The sequence below is a fragment of the Drosophila pseudoobscura genome, chromosome 2 (genome assembly GCF_009870125.1).
Source record: "Drosophila pseudoobscura strain MV-25-SWS-2005 chromosome 2, UCI_Dpse_MV25, whole genome shotgun sequence".
NCBI lineage: Eukaryota > Metazoa > Arthropoda > Insecta > Diptera > Drosophilidae > Drosophila > Drosophila pseudoobscura.
In genome coordinates, this window is record NC_046679.1 from 9,220,190 (window position 1) to 9,236,824 (window position 16,635).

General features: G+C 46.5%; 1 protein-coding gene across 4 annotated transcripts in view; it reads right to left on the minus strand.

Moving 5' to 3' along the window:
* Positions 1-921: 921 nt before the first annotated feature.
* Positions 922-16,635, minus strand: part of side (motor axon guidance molcule sidestep) — a 69,240-nt gene continuing 53,526 nt past the window's right edge. The window contains exons 12-18 of one of the 4 annotated variants that reach the window (XM_001358277.5): positions 16,469-16,619; positions 15,598-15,836; positions 13,981-14,155; positions 10,784-11,048; positions 8,558-8,817; positions 6,937-7,110; positions 922-2,660 (exon numbers count right to left, since the gene is read on the minus strand). In XM_001358277.5, the coding sequence (XP_001358314.5) occupies positions 2,596-2,660; positions 6,937-7,110; positions 8,558-8,817; positions 10,784-11,048; positions 13,981-14,155; positions 15,598-15,836; positions 16,469-16,619 (1,329 nt within the window). In that variant the 3' untranslated portion in view covers positions 922-2,595. Of the gene's footprint in view, positions 7,111-8,557; positions 8,818-10,783; positions 11,049-13,980; positions 14,156-15,597; positions 15,837-16,468; positions 16,620-16,635 lie in introns of all 4 variants that reach the window. The other 3 variants (XM_015181580.2, XM_015181581.2, XM_015181579.2) reach the window with 3 other exon arrangements.

Consider the following 16,635-nt stretch of genomic DNA (forward strand, 5'->3'; position numbering starts at 1 on the left):
TTCCTTGGCAATTGCCACAGAAAGTTGCAGTCAAAGCTCTTGCCAACTGCCAGTAGCCAGCCATAAAAATGACAACAAAAGCAACAGCGAGAAACGAAGGTGAGTTGGAAAGTAGAGTGAAAAGTAAATCCGCACGTGCCAACCCAAATTACAGAGTACAGCACTTCAGCAGAGGATTAGGATTCGGATTCGAAGACCCCAATGCAGATTCAAAGTAACATTTCCAAATTAAGCTGCGGCCTCATAATGTCCGGGAACTCATAAGGTTCTCGTGGAGACTCGGGACCGAATTCCATTACCAATAGATTTCAAGCTGAATGGTACAAAAATGCTCCACAAGTTCTGCTCTGTGAAAGGTGTGCAACAAATTAAGGCAAACAGACTTGCATTCGGAGAAAGTTTCGTTGCAAACTTTGCCTTCTTAGGAGCCAGATCCCGGATCCCGGCTGCCCGCTCTGTTCTTTCGCACTGGCTCTGGCGCAGGCGATGTCGAATTTCCCTGGAACTGTTTTAATCTCCCAGGCCACCCACCCATTTTCACTGGCAGCATCAATCCCATTCCCCCTGAAGCTCTCTGTATAGCTGAATAGCCGTAACTCGGCTTTGAGAGGAGGTGCACTGAGGGGGCTTGGCTTTGGGGCAGGAGCGAGTAATGCTTGTACAGAGTAATGAAGGCGGGTCTTCATTGACCCACCGCCTGGGCAATGTTTCGATTACGCGCCTCAAGTGGCAATCAGGGCTGCAGCTACAGGATTTGCTCGGCATTAATAACACTTAACCCTTGGCCAAAGTTGGACAAACTGGATTGGGTCGACGTCGGCGTTGGCGTCGGCATCGGCATCGGCATTTTCCGGCATTAATCTTCGCTTTGATGTTCCATCGAGTGCCGTAATTGGAATTAATTTCAATGTTTAGTTATCTTGAATTTTCGTTTATTTATTCAGTATTCATTATTATTATTAACACACTCAGTAGTTTCGACTTACATCTAATGTATTTCACTTTCGTAGTTGTGTTGTTCTTTTCATTTTCATTTTCCTTTGTTTAGTTGTTACTTATTTTTTTATATCTAACTTTTGCTTAAAAACAATCAGTTTGGTTTTGTTCAGAGTGACAGAGACAGAGAACGGGTGGTGGGGACTGGCGGCCCCGCCACCCTGTTTTCCTGTATATATATATATATGTATATTTATATCAATTTATTTTATTACGCATACGCACTGTATATTTTTTCTAGTCTGCCATTTCGCTTTTATTCTTGTTGTATATTTGAAATAAGAATTCGAATTACATTGGAGTATTGTGTAAACTGTATGCCGTACCATTATTACAATTATTATTATTAGTATATAACGAGTATTATCTACGCTCTGCTATCCTCTCCTCTCCTCCGCTGTGCTCTGCTCTGCTCGGCTACCTTAGTTATTTATAACATGTACAATGAATTCAGTTTTATAGTTGCAGGCTGTTGTTGTAGTTCTTTCTGTGGTTCGATGATCTCGTAACTGGCTGTTTTGATGCTGCCATTCGACTATGTATTCGGCATTTATTCATTATCCTTTGAACATCGCCCCCACTTAGGGTTTTTCTATGTGTTTTCTCTGGTGCTGTCTTGATTATTCATCTCCGTTTCGATTCAGCCTGTTATGGTAATAGAATATTCATGAATTGGTATAAATAGCATCTGGAACTGGCCCACAGACACTCGTACAGAGATGAGCCAGAGATGAGCGGAAAAATGTCGGAGTAAGTCGGAATGGCTTGGACCTGGGGCCCAGAAATACACATTGGTAACATTTTAATTTGCTGGCCAGTAACAAGATGTGGCATTAACGACTAATGGATTTTTCTATCGCTATTCAGACAAACATAGACTGTTTAAACGGCTGCTGGATTCGCAAACTCGTACACACTGAGAGCTGTCCATCGTTTGAGTATTGCCCCGAGGCAGAGAGGTGGCCCTGGCATTTACATTGATTATTACCAATATTTCCAGCTCTAGGAGTCCTAATTACACTTTAAATACACAAGGCTTATTTGGCTAATTGCTTATCGACTAGTTGTTCATTAATTACAGTTAATATTCAACATTTAAATGCAGTTTGATTAATGTTTGCCCGTTCTCTATATACAATTGATGGTGCAACAGTTTCCGTTTCTGAATCCCTCTAGATGCATGGGTGGTATCTATGGTTGTCGTGTTGTCTATACTATTTACAAGTTGAATCTTTTGATTTTTGTTACAAATTTATAGCCTATTTATAGAGCAGCAGTATTTCGATTTCGGTTTTGATTCTGGGTTTCGTATGACACTTAAATGGCTGACAATTACAAAATGGTGGCTTATCTCTAGACCTATAGCCTATGCCCTCGAGCACGTCTTGCAGATACCAGTACGTAGTACGTTTTACCTTTTTTGCGATAATGCATTTAAATTTAATGCTAAAAATTTACAGCTATGTTAAATGAAATGCCCGTGAATTATGAGGCCTTACCGCGGATCTGTAAGAGTATCTTTGTGTGTGGGTGTGTGTGTGTGTGTGTCTATTGTGGCTGTTGTTCACTATGGCGGATATTTATTATTACTTTTTACAATTACTTCAGCGTGGGATCCAGGGTCGTAAATTCCAATTCGCCGCGCGGCAATATCAGATCCGGGTCTGCAATATACACTTTTGTAGGTTGGTATAAAACAAAATCAACAGCAATGGCGGAAGCATATGTATTTGTGTGTGAATGTGGTTGGGAGGACGTAAATTTATGCGAGTGAGAAATGGTCGAGTGTGTATGTTAGGAAAACAAAAGCAAAATGTTTATACCGATTAGTTTTTGGCTTGTTTCGTTTTTGGGATGTTGATATTTCTTGCAAAATGACATCACAACACAGTTGCAAATTATTATTTGAGCAGCAAAAGAAAAGAGAGCCATTAGCACAATACGATTACGATTACATATCAAAAGCGTGACCATTTGTGCGCTGATAAGAAAACAAATAACAACTAATAAAAGCAGCAACATCGAGCGACACACAAACAACAAGAGCGAGCACCAGGAGCCAGCACCAACCGGAACAACAGAACAACATTTCAATATTAATATTCACTTTACTAGGAATCGTCCCTACCGATACCCATGCCCTTACCCGTCCCCTGCCCGCTGTCCTCCCACCGCGCTCGTAAACATAAAATAATTCAACAATTTCTTAATTTTTATGGCACATTTCATTGGAATTTATGCCGGAATTCATTTTATTGTGGTCCGACTTCGAGGCACAAGTGAATCCTGAGCGCCAGCCCGCTTGTCGTTTACGATTTTGCAGTTTGTTATTTGGCGAGCGAGAGCACCCTGTCCTGTGATATTTTATTATTATCGCCTTTTATGTCACATTTGTGTGGCGTCTTTGAGTCATAAAGACGCACAAACTAAGGCAGCCCTACTATGCGTGTGTGTGGCCGGTGTGGGCCCCCGAGTGTATGTGGGTTGTGGCCCTTCACGTTTACTTTCACGCCATGCCTGACAGCATTAAAAAATGTCAAAAGTCGCAAAAATGTTGCCTGCCTGGATGTCCCGGCCTCATCCAACAAAGTGGTAGAAACACAAAAACCAAGAACAGTAGCTTTTAATACACTTACCGATTGATCGATTCTATGGGGGTTACTATGGTCAACCGATACAGCACAGAAAGCCGTGAAGATTGTCAGACTTTCATGACAACAAAGACTCATCCGAGTTAAAACTGATCAATAATATATGTACAAATGTACAATATACCTCTAGATGGTTCCAAGGTGCTTCCTCCTGTGCATAGACCACATCATAGTACCTCCTTGCAGAGTATGCGTATCTCTATGAAGACTGTGGTGCGAAGAGCGGAAGCGGAAGTGAGGCGACAAATGAATGAACGCCGTTTGACATTGCGGCTCCAGGAGGAAAAGTGGGAAGAATGTGGGTGAGAGTGTGGTGCGTATGGCCACATAAACAATGTTGCCCAAGCAAATTCTGTGGCATTTTTTGCGGGACTACGACGACACAGACATCAAAGTGCGAGTATAAAGCGTGTGTGCCACCATTGAAGGGAGGGATGCTTTAAGGAGTCTTAAAGATAATGCTCGCACTCCCAGGCCAGAGAAAATGGTACCGTGTGCTCATTTCGAGTGGCTGCTGTTTCTCTCAGTGTGTGTGTGTGTGTGTGTGTGTGGCTGGGTCTTAACTTTGTCTAATTAGACGAGTGCCGCTGAAGTGCACGAGAAACCTACAACCTACACAACCCACTCACATTACTTACTACACAAATACTCGTACGTAGAGGCACACACGATGGGGATGGCACAAGGACGAAGGCTATACAAATGTTGCTCAGACGCTGGGATGTCGACGTCGCGACTCTTGACTCGCACACAGACAAACAGAACAAACGGCAAGACAAACAACACCAACAATAAGACAAAAAAGATGCCGAGCAAAATGAATGGAGCAGCATGAAATGAAACAAATGTGCACAAAAAAAAACAGCAAACGATGAAACAAAAAATCTTCCTCTATCCCTCACGCAGAGACCCAGACACACACATACATACACTCGTACACTCTGCGTGGCAGGGACGACTGTGGGGCATAAAAAGTCAAACGAATTTGACTGAGCCAAGGGGTGGGCCGGGGGTCCCAGCAGCACCTGAATCGGGCGAGCAGAGGATGAGGGCACGAGGGACTAGCATATGCAATTAAAAATGTTGGCTAATGACAGCCACTGCCAAGATGGAAGGATGGCAGTATATGGCAGTCGTTCCAGTAGCTCACTTGCCTGCCCCGCCCCGCCCCGCACCGCCGCGAGTTACAGCGGCGAAAGTTGGTATGTATGCTGCTCTTTATTTCAATTTCACTTTGCAGCAAGGTGAAGAAGCATTTGAAATAGAAAAATACAAATATATGCATTTAAATATAGCATAATACTTGAAGATGTTTTGTATGTGGGTGCTGGAGAATGCAGAAATGCAACTCAAGCTCTTATTTCAGCTTCAAGTGACAGGACACGGGACACGGGACTCAGGACACAGGAGATGTTGACAGCGACAGGGACAGCGTTCTGGGGCAGTGTAATCCCCATCGAGAAGTGCCCCTAAACTGTGTTTTCCTTTAGTTTTCGTCTTGGTGTAACAGCTACTCGTTCTACAGCGTTCACTTCAGCCTGACTTGGGCACTTGTTAGGGTCTTGTAAGCCAGTTGACTTGGTTTATGTGCTGCTGGGTGGAGGGAGAGGGGACAAAGACCGCTCTAAGGGCACTACGAATATGCATACACCCTGCTACACCGCCTGACAGCCAAATGTATGAGTGTGTGTGTGTTGACTCGTGTCGTGTCAGACCCCCGCATGCCCCGAGCACACACATAAATTAAGGAGGCTGTCAGGCAGGCGGAAGCGGAGGAAAAAAGAAGACAAACGGGGGGAAAAAGTAATGAAAATATAAAATTAAATCGCTGACAAAATCAAATTTAGCTAATTTGTGACATTTGAACCCCACGCAGGGCTGCAGGGCAGCAGGGCTGCGGGGTTGCTGGGCTAGGCTGAATGCGAGGTGGGGCCCCATGTTGTGTTAGCAATAATATCACGTATACGACACATATGCCCATTAAATAATATTTGCATTTGCCAGAATGTCGACATTTCTCTCTCCCTCTCTCTCGGTTCCTATTTGCGAGTGCCAGTGCGAGTGTTTGTGTGCCTTTGTGCTTATTTTTGTGTTTTAATTTAGTGCTTTCGAAATAATTAAAATTTATGCAATTCAAAGTTAAAACAAAGTCTGCATGAGCTCGCACAACAAGCAGAGCGGCACAGGGGCACAGAGAGTGGGAACAGTAGAATATTTGCTAAATTTGTTGCTGTCTGAGGCACAAACAAACACAGAGGCAAAGAGAGAGAGAGAGTCGTGTACATATGTTTGTTTGCCCCGGCGTGTCCTGCGCTTCAAAAATTTATGCAAAACGTCCAAAAGGCTTGCCACTGCAGGAGGATCGGGGAAAGTGAGGATAGAGGCAGACAGAATAGAGAGAAATAAACACAAATGTCAACGAAAAACAAAGACTGCACAAACAGCCCCATGCCCCATGGCCCGTCACTGTCATCGTCTTGCCCCTCTGTTTGGAGCTGGGATCTGCAGCATTTATCCTTTTTAAACAAAATATTTGGCTGCTGCATCCTCTGATGCTATTGTTCGTATTTCCCCCACACCTCCCGCATTAGAGGCCAGGTCTAATTTTTGGCCAAAAAATGGCTGTCAAAAAACTCATAAACTTCAATTAGCTTTTATTTTATATCTCGGTATACCTTCATCTGACTAGTGTTCTGGTTTGCAGCTTTCAAAGGGCGCTCCATCAGTAATCATTGCTAAATTCAGCAAATGAATGAAAATTCTCTGGAATTTTTCTTTCATTTGCATTGCAGATAAACCATGGGAAGGAATCTGGCAGAATAGTTTCGGATGCACAAAGGTAATAAAGGAAATTGGATGAGCGACATGTGGATGCATGAATGTTGCAGCAGCGGCAAGCAGCAAGCGGCAAACGGCATTGCAACAAGGAATATAAGCTGGGATTCTAAATGGACGACAAATTAAAATGTGAAATGAAGCAAAAATGAAGCTATGCCATGGTCTCGGAATGGTTCATTAAATATATTTTAGGGATTCAGCTCCAGCTCTTGTCGACAGCCAATGCCCCAAGCGGACAGCAGCATGGCTCAGACATGGCAGCCCATCTGTGTTCGGGCCTGAAGTTGCAGCTGCAACTGCAGTTGTTTCTGGTTCGGGCTATGTTTCTGTTTCTGTTCCTGTTCCTGGGTCTGGTTCTGTTTCTGTTTCTGGGCAAGTTTCTGCTTAAGTGGGGGCTGTTGCCTTTCAGCCTGCTGCACAGATTTAGTTACATAAAATTTACTTTGCATACATTTGGGCGGCCAGGCAGCAGCAGCAGCTGTGGCAATTGGCTGAGGCTGGGCCTGGGTCTGGGGCACGGCCACGACCACGTTCGAGATGGTGGTGGAGACGCCGGGCGAGGCCAGGCGGTAGCCGCTATTGCCCGGCTGGCTGGACGTTACAAGCAAAGGTAGGAGCACATCGCCTGGGTGGATAACAGGATAACAGGAACACAGTGAGTCTCGTTAGTCGCATCGCAGCAGCTACTACAGGGAGAAACTGTGCTGCCCAACGCTGTACGTATATGTTTTTTGGGGGGACTACATTGGTTTAAGTACTGGGCTAGGTATTTACAACTTCAAGTTGAGGATTAGGACAGCTTGTGAGTTGAAAGGGTTTCGTTACCTATGGGGGTGGTGGAGCAACAGAGCAATATATCTATAAAGATACTCAGATAGAGAAACACATACATACATACTAGAAGGGGAGAAGGAGTGTGACAAGAAGAGAGAGAGACAGACAGAGAGAGAGAGAGATCTATATGCTACGAGGAGGCATTACAGGGGACGCTGTGTCGTCTAGTGGGTGGAGAGGAGAGCATACTCGTACTTCAGGTGCCGTTGCTAATGCGAAATAACTTTCCAAATACTTGAACTAATCGCTTCCAATTGCTGTGCGACTCGTATCCAATTCCAATTCAATTCAACTCAAATTAAATGAAACGAAATGAAATACTGTACTTTGATCAGCGCTAATTAGAAAATTGTGTGTCAAATGCTACTTTTGCGGATGCTAAATAAAGGGCAACTGGTTTTTCAATTCATTTTACATGTGTGTCTGTTGCCGGCTGGCAACTAGCAGCCCACTCGATATTTGACCGCATCATTAGCGCCAGCTCAAGCCAAAAAAATCAATTCGTATCTATGTAACTGATAGATACGTAGATCCCCTTCAATATCATTTGGGAAAATGTGCAAATCCGTCGAAATGGAGCCACTCGCATGCAAAAATACTTGACGCGAAATTAGTTCCCGTACATAAAACCAGAATCATGAAACCAAATAAATAATAATTATATCAGACCAACCGACGGGCAAACTGTCTGTCAGATGAAACAAAACAAAAGTATGTGTGTATTTCTGCATTCCAATTGCATTCACTATTCGCATTTATTCATTTTCATTTTGTTTCGTTTCGTTTGGCTGCATTCCGAATAGGAGATGTTAAGTTAATCTACATATTGGCTACAAAACAACAAAAAGAATCAAAGATTGTCTATGTGGTATTTCTGTGTGAGAGTTTGTATGGTGTATATACAGGCAATATGTGTGTGTGTGTGTGTGTGCAGGAGAACTATGTATGTATGTACAGATGGTAGGAAATTCAATTGGGCAAATCAATCAACAAAAACTACGAATACAAATTAATATTGAGTGCATACTGCACTGCAAACTGAAAACTCGTTGAGCAAACCAAGTGGGATGCATTATCAGACATATGCATACAAAATAGATGTATAGATAGGTGGATGGATAGATAAATTGATGGCTACTCGACTACAGCTACAAGTACAAGTAAAAGTAAAAGTAAAACTTAAGCTACCAGCTACAGCTAGAACTACAGCTTGTTGAGTATAGATTTTGGAATAGTACCGTTTAGACTGGGCTGCGCGTACTGGATGAAGCTCTCCGAGATGTAGTGATGTGGCCCAGCCACGCCCACAATGGCACCGCCACTCGAGCCGACTCCTGGCATCAGCCCGCCCCCGCCACCACCACCGCCGCCGCCGCAGAGGTGCGAGGTAACGGGCGTTACGCGCGCTCGGATCTCAGCCGCTCGACCGCCGCCTTCCTCCAGCTCATTCAGCTCGTCCTCCTCGATGTACATGCTGGGCACATCGTTCCGAGCAGGCCTACAGAAATGGAGAGAGGGTAGAAAAAAACAGAAATTTAGAAAAATCTATTAAAAGTTTGCACGCCCTTGCCCGGAGCGTCGGTTCTGGCAAGTTGGTAATAGTTCCCAAGGCAGAGCCCCCGCTTTAATGTCGCATGAAAAACAGCTTAGCAAACTTTGCTACAAAAAAAAAACACTAAACCAGAAACCCAAAAATTCAATATCAACAGCAACATTCAAACCCGGCAGTCACCTGGGGAGCAACTGCAGCAGAAACTTTCCCAACGAAGGGGGAACGGGGGAATGGGAGTGGAAAATGGTGGAAATGAAAACATAATTTGTTTAGTGGCCGTGGCATACTGCATATGCGGATTATTTGCGATTCTTTGAAGCGGAATTTAATGAATTTATGCCTCCAGCAATCTACCGCATTGCAATAATAAATATTGCCAAAATAATTCCATTTCTCGCTGGGACTTTCTAATTTCAATCAGCCCGCTCGATGGTCCGTAGTAAATTAGATATAAGCCCCCAATTGCCACTGGGAACGCTAATTACAGGGGGACACTCTCTTATCAGTCGGGACTTTCGGGGCAAAGATACACACACATACACACACACGCACGCGTCAAATATTTGCACAAATACTTTTGCCGCAAAAGGCAAATCATTAAAATTTATGCACAGACGCACATGGGAATCGTCGGCAGGGACCAGGCAATGGGTGGGAGAGAGAGAGAGGAAGCCATGGCTAACCTGCAAGCAGGTGATGCTGAAATATTATTCAGGAAAAGACCGGAATCGGTAAAGGGGTGGAGAGGAGGTGGAGAGGAGGTGGAGGAGGAAGGGCGGCTGACAGTTGGGATGACCATTTAATGACCCGCATGCGGCTGTCGCGCTTTGATGTGCATGTGACTGGCGGCGGGTTGATTATTTTCAGAAACTATAATTAATATTTCGCTGGTTTGTTTCGCTTTGAAGTGGTCGTTCGGTCGCCTGAATTCATTATTGAGCAATCAGCAGACGCAGCAGGAAAATTCAAGAAAAAAGTCATCGCAACTGGAGCAGCGCCTGTGCCTGTGTCTGTGTATGGGTCCGGATCCGGGCCATGTCATCATCCGGGCAATCATCAACCTGCACCATCGATACAAAAGAGGTCTGAGGCATGCTGGCTATACTGAATGTTTATCTTTCATTAGCCGGGCAGACAGTTGACAGAGTTCGAAGCCACCCGGAACCCATCCATGCCACATCATGGCACCGCTACAGCTAAGCAGCTGCTTAATTACCCACCCACAGTGGGAGACGACCGACGACCCTTCCGCGCTGATTTCCTATCTTAAATGGAAAGTTTCACTTGTGCGGCTGCCTTTGCTTCCGGTGTTCGTTCTCTTCTTCGGGTTGGCTTTGGCCTTTTCTAGGATCTGTTCTGTTTGGTTCTGTCCTCTGGTGGGTCGTGGGCGTCAGGTGCAGGTTTAATTAATTTAATTACAGACTAAGCATAATTTACTGGGCAGGTGCGTGCCCTTTGTTGGCACCCACCCATGGCCACGCTAATCGATTGGCCCCTCAAACTGTTTAGGCGATCGTCTTTAATGAACCTGACATTAGCCGGCCCCTGATTCGCTCGTCCTTTGATGTGGCCCCGAGTTTAAAGAAGGAGAGGCCTGCTGGAAATTGATTGAGCGCCTCCATTTCTGCCATTCTCCATTCTGCCCGGTGCGGTCCGGCCGTCATTTAATTACATTACATTCTCAGTAATAAGCATAACCGTGGAATTCTCGGGAAGAAGGAGCGAACTGCTGTCAGTCACGTGCTCCACATAAATAATTTCGTAATTATTTCTGCACACACACACAGACGGAGAGAGATACTAGCGGATGCCAGAAGCAAACAATTTCATTATTAGTTTTTCTACGGGCTAGATAGAAACCAAAAGGAAAGACGCTGGAAGCAAGGAATCGGAAAGAAGAACCAGGACTCACCGCATGCTTTTGCGCACCTCCTGGGGCTCAGGTGGCCGCGGTCTGTGCCGGCAGACGACGACGATGCCGGCCACGATAATTGACGTCACAATGACGGCGCCTATCACAACGGTGGCAGCGAGTATCAGGAGCGTGGACTGCTTCTCCGGCCCGTTGCCTATGCTGGCGCCAGTGCCCACTCCGGCGGCACTGCTGCTGCCCCCCGGGCCGGTGCCTCCATGATGCGTGGTTTCTGCGGGCGTGGGGTCGTCGGGCAGCGATTCATCTGGGGAAAGAGATGGAATAGAGCAGATTAAATCGTACGTAGATTGTGTGCCATAGGTGGGAAGCTTCAGCTAGTTTTTGGGGCGACTCGCAATGATTTGTTGTTTGCTCGAAATTATTTGGATGCTGATTTGTGTTTGCCTCTCCACTCGTCGTTTATTTATTTATTTGTTCTGTCGCTACGTTTTCCGTTGCTTAACTGATTGCTTTGACTGTATGCCACGCCCTGCTTGTTTATTTGCGCCCTCGCCCCACGTCCCACGTCCCATGGCCTTCAGCTTGCTTCAGTGGCAAATTGTGTTGAAAATTGAAATTACGAAAACTACGAAGAGAATAAGGAATAAGGAATTATGGAAATCAAGAGAACTCGAAGCTGATCCCTTGGCCGCTTATTACTGACGATTAGAGCTGATGCCACTTGCCACGAAAATCTGCGGCAATTATTTTACGAGCCACATGTGAGGCGGGGGAGTAGCCATTGTTTATATTTATTGGATTTCCAGCAGGCGGAAATTGCAACATAATGTGTGTGTGAGTAAGCCGGAGGCCACTGCTCCCTCTCAGAGGGAGGCGAGCTGATTGTAAGATGATCCCCGGGAAAGATTTATGCCAGACATTCGTTAATGCCAGGCTCTGGTGTGCTCTTTCCTTGGCAGAGCAACATTTCCGCTCCATTTGCGGGCCGTCAAAGCAACGGCTCCGGAATTGAAACATTGCCAACATCATGCATCCAGGCCCCGGCAGACCTGGCACGGACCATCCTTTTGGCTTTTGAAGTAAGCGTTTGAGTGGAAATTGCCTACACCTGCGGCTCAATTTAATTTTTGTTCTTGCCTCTTGTTATTGCCTGGCCTTTGCCCTGCCACTGGCCCCCCGGATCTGCTCTGCTGCTCACGGCATCTTCGTCATCATCTCTGCCTGTTTTTTAATCAGTTTGCTCTGCTCAAGTCCCAGTCTCAGCCTCATCCTCGGCTTTGGTTTACCTTTTTGTACTTCCATTATACAGGCAGAGCAGAGCATTTGCTTATTTATTTGTTGGATCTTTACCGCTCTCCTTTGATGGCCGATGCTGAGATGCTTTTCCCAGCTCAAGTGGCCACTTTGCTTGATACTTTTCACTTTTTCTTTGCCCTGGCTCGCCGCGAGGAGCAGCGTAATAAATTCTCCTGATGAGTTCTGCGTAAACTGATTTAAATCAGTGTCAGCTGATTTGCCTCCATCTTATTTATTTGCAAAATCTTGTTAGGTAGGTAGCTACTGCTCGTCCGACCTTGCTTGAATTTATCGCCACACATATGTGGCAGGGGTGATGGGGGGATCGGAATGGATCCCCAGGCACCATGTTTCCACCTAAATAAAAACGCCTGCGTGGGCTATGACTAGGAATAGGCATAGGCATAGGAAAAGGCACTGGGCCAAAGCCAGCTGTTAAAATTCCGCATAAATTAGGACAGCCTCCTCCCGACAGAGGCGCCATCCATAGAGTCCATAGTCTCCGGCGCTTGCTCTATGTAATCACAGCTACTGCTCAGAGGCTGAATTTACGAGCCGCCATTGTGTTGTTCAGCCGTGGACAAACAAAGGGAGAGAGGACTCCGCCGAGAGCATTAACATACGGGAGTAACTGTATTTGGGGGCCCTGATTCCCGGCAGCTGTTTTCTGTAACTAAGTTTCGGCAGTGAATCGAATCTCGGATTGGATTGGTCAGCGCACGAAAACGCATTTAATCGAACATTTGCGTATCAAACGCAATTAGCGCCATTAAATCGGGCCAATATGAGTGATTTATGGTTAACGGGCGGGACGGGGCGGTGCACAAACGAAAATGAAAATGGCCAAAAATGGACCAAAAACCTGGCTCGGCTCGGTTTGGTTTGGTTCCGTTCCTCTTGCAGCAGACAGGCAGCAGCAAATGGCAGTGGAAATGGTAGTGGAAATGCAGATAAAAATAAAAATCAGCATGAAAATAATGACAGCATTGTTGGTTGGCATTCGTAGTGGTGTACGCACACTTGTGCGGGAGACTGTAGGAAAGTATGTAAGTAAAAGAGAGTGAGAAAGAGACGGCAAATGCGGATGGAGAATGTTAAAGGAACAATAAAAGAAAAGTGTCTACGGTGGCCGTTAAGCAAAACGAAAATTGAAGCAATTCCGCTTACGCTTTTTCGCTCTCTCTCACTCACACACACTGTGCCACACATGTGCCACTCACCCAGAAACACACACACACGCACATACACAGAGAGAGAGAGTCGAGTCACATTATGTCGTTAGGCTGGGGCAAAATGAAGAGGCTGTTGCGGCACGCCCCTGCGTATACGTAATATGCGTGTGCCCCACTCAACGAATTGATGGAAAATGCTGAAATGCTTTACGCTCCACTGCATAACTCAGTCAGTGGATTAGAAAAGGGCGGCCCATCCTTTAGGCTAACCCCCCTGCCTGGCTGGCTGGCTGCCTGGCTGGCTGGCTGCCTGGCTGGCTGGTTGTTTGGCTGTCTGTCAGCCAGGATGGCAGAAGGACTTCTGGCATCCAGGAGATGCTCCTCCAGGTTTGCTCCCTGTGTGTGACAGTGTGTTTGTGTGTGTCTGGGTAGCCATGTGCGAAGTTTTCGCGGCGGCTGATTGAAGACGATTTCCCCGAACTTGCGTTGATTTGAAAATGCAGTCAAGCGTTGAATTAGACAGTTCCGTCCCCAGCTGGTTGGGACACAAGCTCCGATTCAAAGACTCAGGGATCTGGCGCCCCTTCTCAGGCTATTTTATTGGCCGGGCCAAGCCCCAGAAAAGAAAGTGACCCACAAACTTGTAACCGGGTGCACATTTCTTTCACTCTTTATGTGATTAGTAGTACGAGTGGCTGGCAGCGCTCTTTTTTTTCTGCTTAGTTTTCTGAACGGGTCTTGGCTCTTGTTTTTTCGGGGAATACTCACCATATGGTCCCAGTTGTGCGGCCACGCGTACGCGCTCAATCACCACCGGCGGTTCGCTTCGTCCTTTGGCGTTGACGGCGTAAACTAAAAATTGATATTCACGTCCCGGCTCTAAATTATTCAAACGAAACTGTGGACTGTTCTCCTGCATGCGCATGATGGGTGCAGATGTCGCCTGAAATGAGATACAGATACACATACAGATACGGATACAGATACATTTGTACACGTCTACTTGGGATGCGAATGGGCGCATATATAATTTACCCGCCATATGGATGGAGCTCCTATGTGAAGACTCTGCCAAGTATGTCTTGTATTTTTAACTTTTGGGGGGGCCCAAAAAACAGAAACCCAACGCATAAATAATTATTCATGCCTAAAAAATATCAAATCAGCCACACAGCAAAAAGCACAACTGTACCGGTAGAGGAGGATACGGTGACCGAAACAGGACCAGACACAGGAGTAGAGTCCGAGTCCGAGTCCAAGTCGGAGGGACAGTGTCTGAAATTTTAAACTGAATATCCGTTTGCCGTAATGGGACACAATCGAGTGAGCTCCGTTGGTTACGCACAAATTCCCACTCAAGTAAGCGTAAGTAATTTATGTTGTCCTTGCGGCACTTTTCCGCCCCCGCCACACTCTCCACTTGCCACACCACACTCTTCGGCGTCCATTTCTCCCCTCCCCAGTGCGGCTGTAGGGCTGTGGGTCTCTGTATACATATACAGATGTGAGTGCGGATGTGTGTGCCTTTTATCTAGCATGAAACTTTAAAGCAGCCAACCCACGGACCAATGCGTGGATCAGACTCTGTCCAGAGTCCTGAGTGGGACTTCTCATCATCATTACATCATCATCATCATCGTGATCATCGTCCTGATGAGCTTTGCGCTTGGCTACTTTGCTAATAAACTCGCCCCGGCAAGCGCTTCATCAGTAAGCCCCCGTGGCACCCCTCGGACCATCCTGCCCGTACTGCCCACGGACCAGGACTGACTCCAGTTTCGGAAAGCAACCAAACGAAATGAAACGAAATGAAATTTTCATATGATATTCTCATTTACGAGTGACAGGGATAATTTAATAGCTCAGCATGCATTCGGCTGGCTCGCCCAGAAAGGGACAAAGGGTATTGCCTCCCAGAATGGGAGAGGGGACTGGGTCAGTGAGATGTCATCGTAGTGCAGGGCTTTGGCTCGGCATTTGCCTTGTGAGGGGGGGAGCTCTTGTCATTAATTATGTTGTCCCTTTTACACTTGAGTTGAGGAGCAGCATAACCCACACCGACCCGATCCCAACCCAGCGACTACTGGCCCCTAAATATTTATTAATAATTCAAGCAGAAAAGTCAAAGGACATGCACACAAATTGACCATATGGATATCAAGTGAATTATTGCTGTTCGGACCCGTGCTCTAAACCCTCTCCGGTTGAGCTGCTGTTTCTGTTTCTGGTTTTAGTTCGGCTTCTGCCCCCGGCTGTGTGCTGAATTGTAAGTAAATTTTAATTTAATTGAGCAATTTGCAGTTTTGCATGCGCCTGCTAAGTTCGTTACGAGAACTTATCAACTTAGGATAACTCGATTGGGGACAGGAACTCTTGCACACTCACCTGATCGTTCAGCGTGGATATCTCATTGTCGCCCAGGCCAACGGCCTCGCCAAACTGTCCCCGGCCCTGGCCCTGGCCCAGGCCCAGACCCGTCGACGAGTCGCTGGAGTACAGCAGATCTCCGCCCACAACTTCGAGCATGAAGTATTGCGAGAGGCCGCCATCGCTGCCAGCCACACAGACAACCTCCAGAATGGTGTCGTTGCGCAATTCGCAGGCCTTCGGTGCCTCCGGCGTATCTACGGTGGGGAGAGAAAGAGACAGAGAGAGAGAGAGACAGTGAGACAGAGGAGGTCACAGATAGCAGTTAGTCATAGTCATAGTGAAGCCGTGGCTTAATGGGCCCGCAGACCCGTAATTGCATTTAAGAGCAGCTCTCCCGTTAGAGAGCCACATTTTGCCAGCCTTAAAACGGCACTTTTGCAGCAAATACTATGCGCACAGGCGGGCCACGATGCAGTGCCACGCCCTCAGTTTGCATTAATAACAGCCAGATTCGGTATAGTCTTGGCATCATAGCAGTACTCCCCCGTAATAGCAGGGAGTCCAACCCGACGATTATTTGGCAACATTTTGGGCAAAGTCAGAGCCCAGCAGGAGCAGAGCAGGGGGCAGGGCTTGCAGTGGCCAAGGCCCCCCACCACTCGGCACATACACTCGCCAATTATGTAAGTAGATCCTTATGTGTGCATAAGAGATAGACTCAGACCGACACGGATACCGACACCGACACCGACACCGGCACCAGCACCAACCAACACCCAAACAGACACCACCATCACCATCACCGTCTTTCCTGGCGTCTTGTTTAAATTGCGGTGAAGATGGAGGTAAATGCCGGCATCTTCGGGCAACAACTTCCTCTACTTACTTGCAGGGAGAATGTGCACCAGACAGGGCGTCGTCTGGCGGCCCACCGCATTGCTGGCCCAGCAGGCAAGCGTTATTAACTCGGAGTCGGTTTGCGGCAGATACGTCACCGTGCTGGCCAGTCCATTCGATTGTATCCTCGAGTTGAGCACCTGTAAGGGAGAGAAA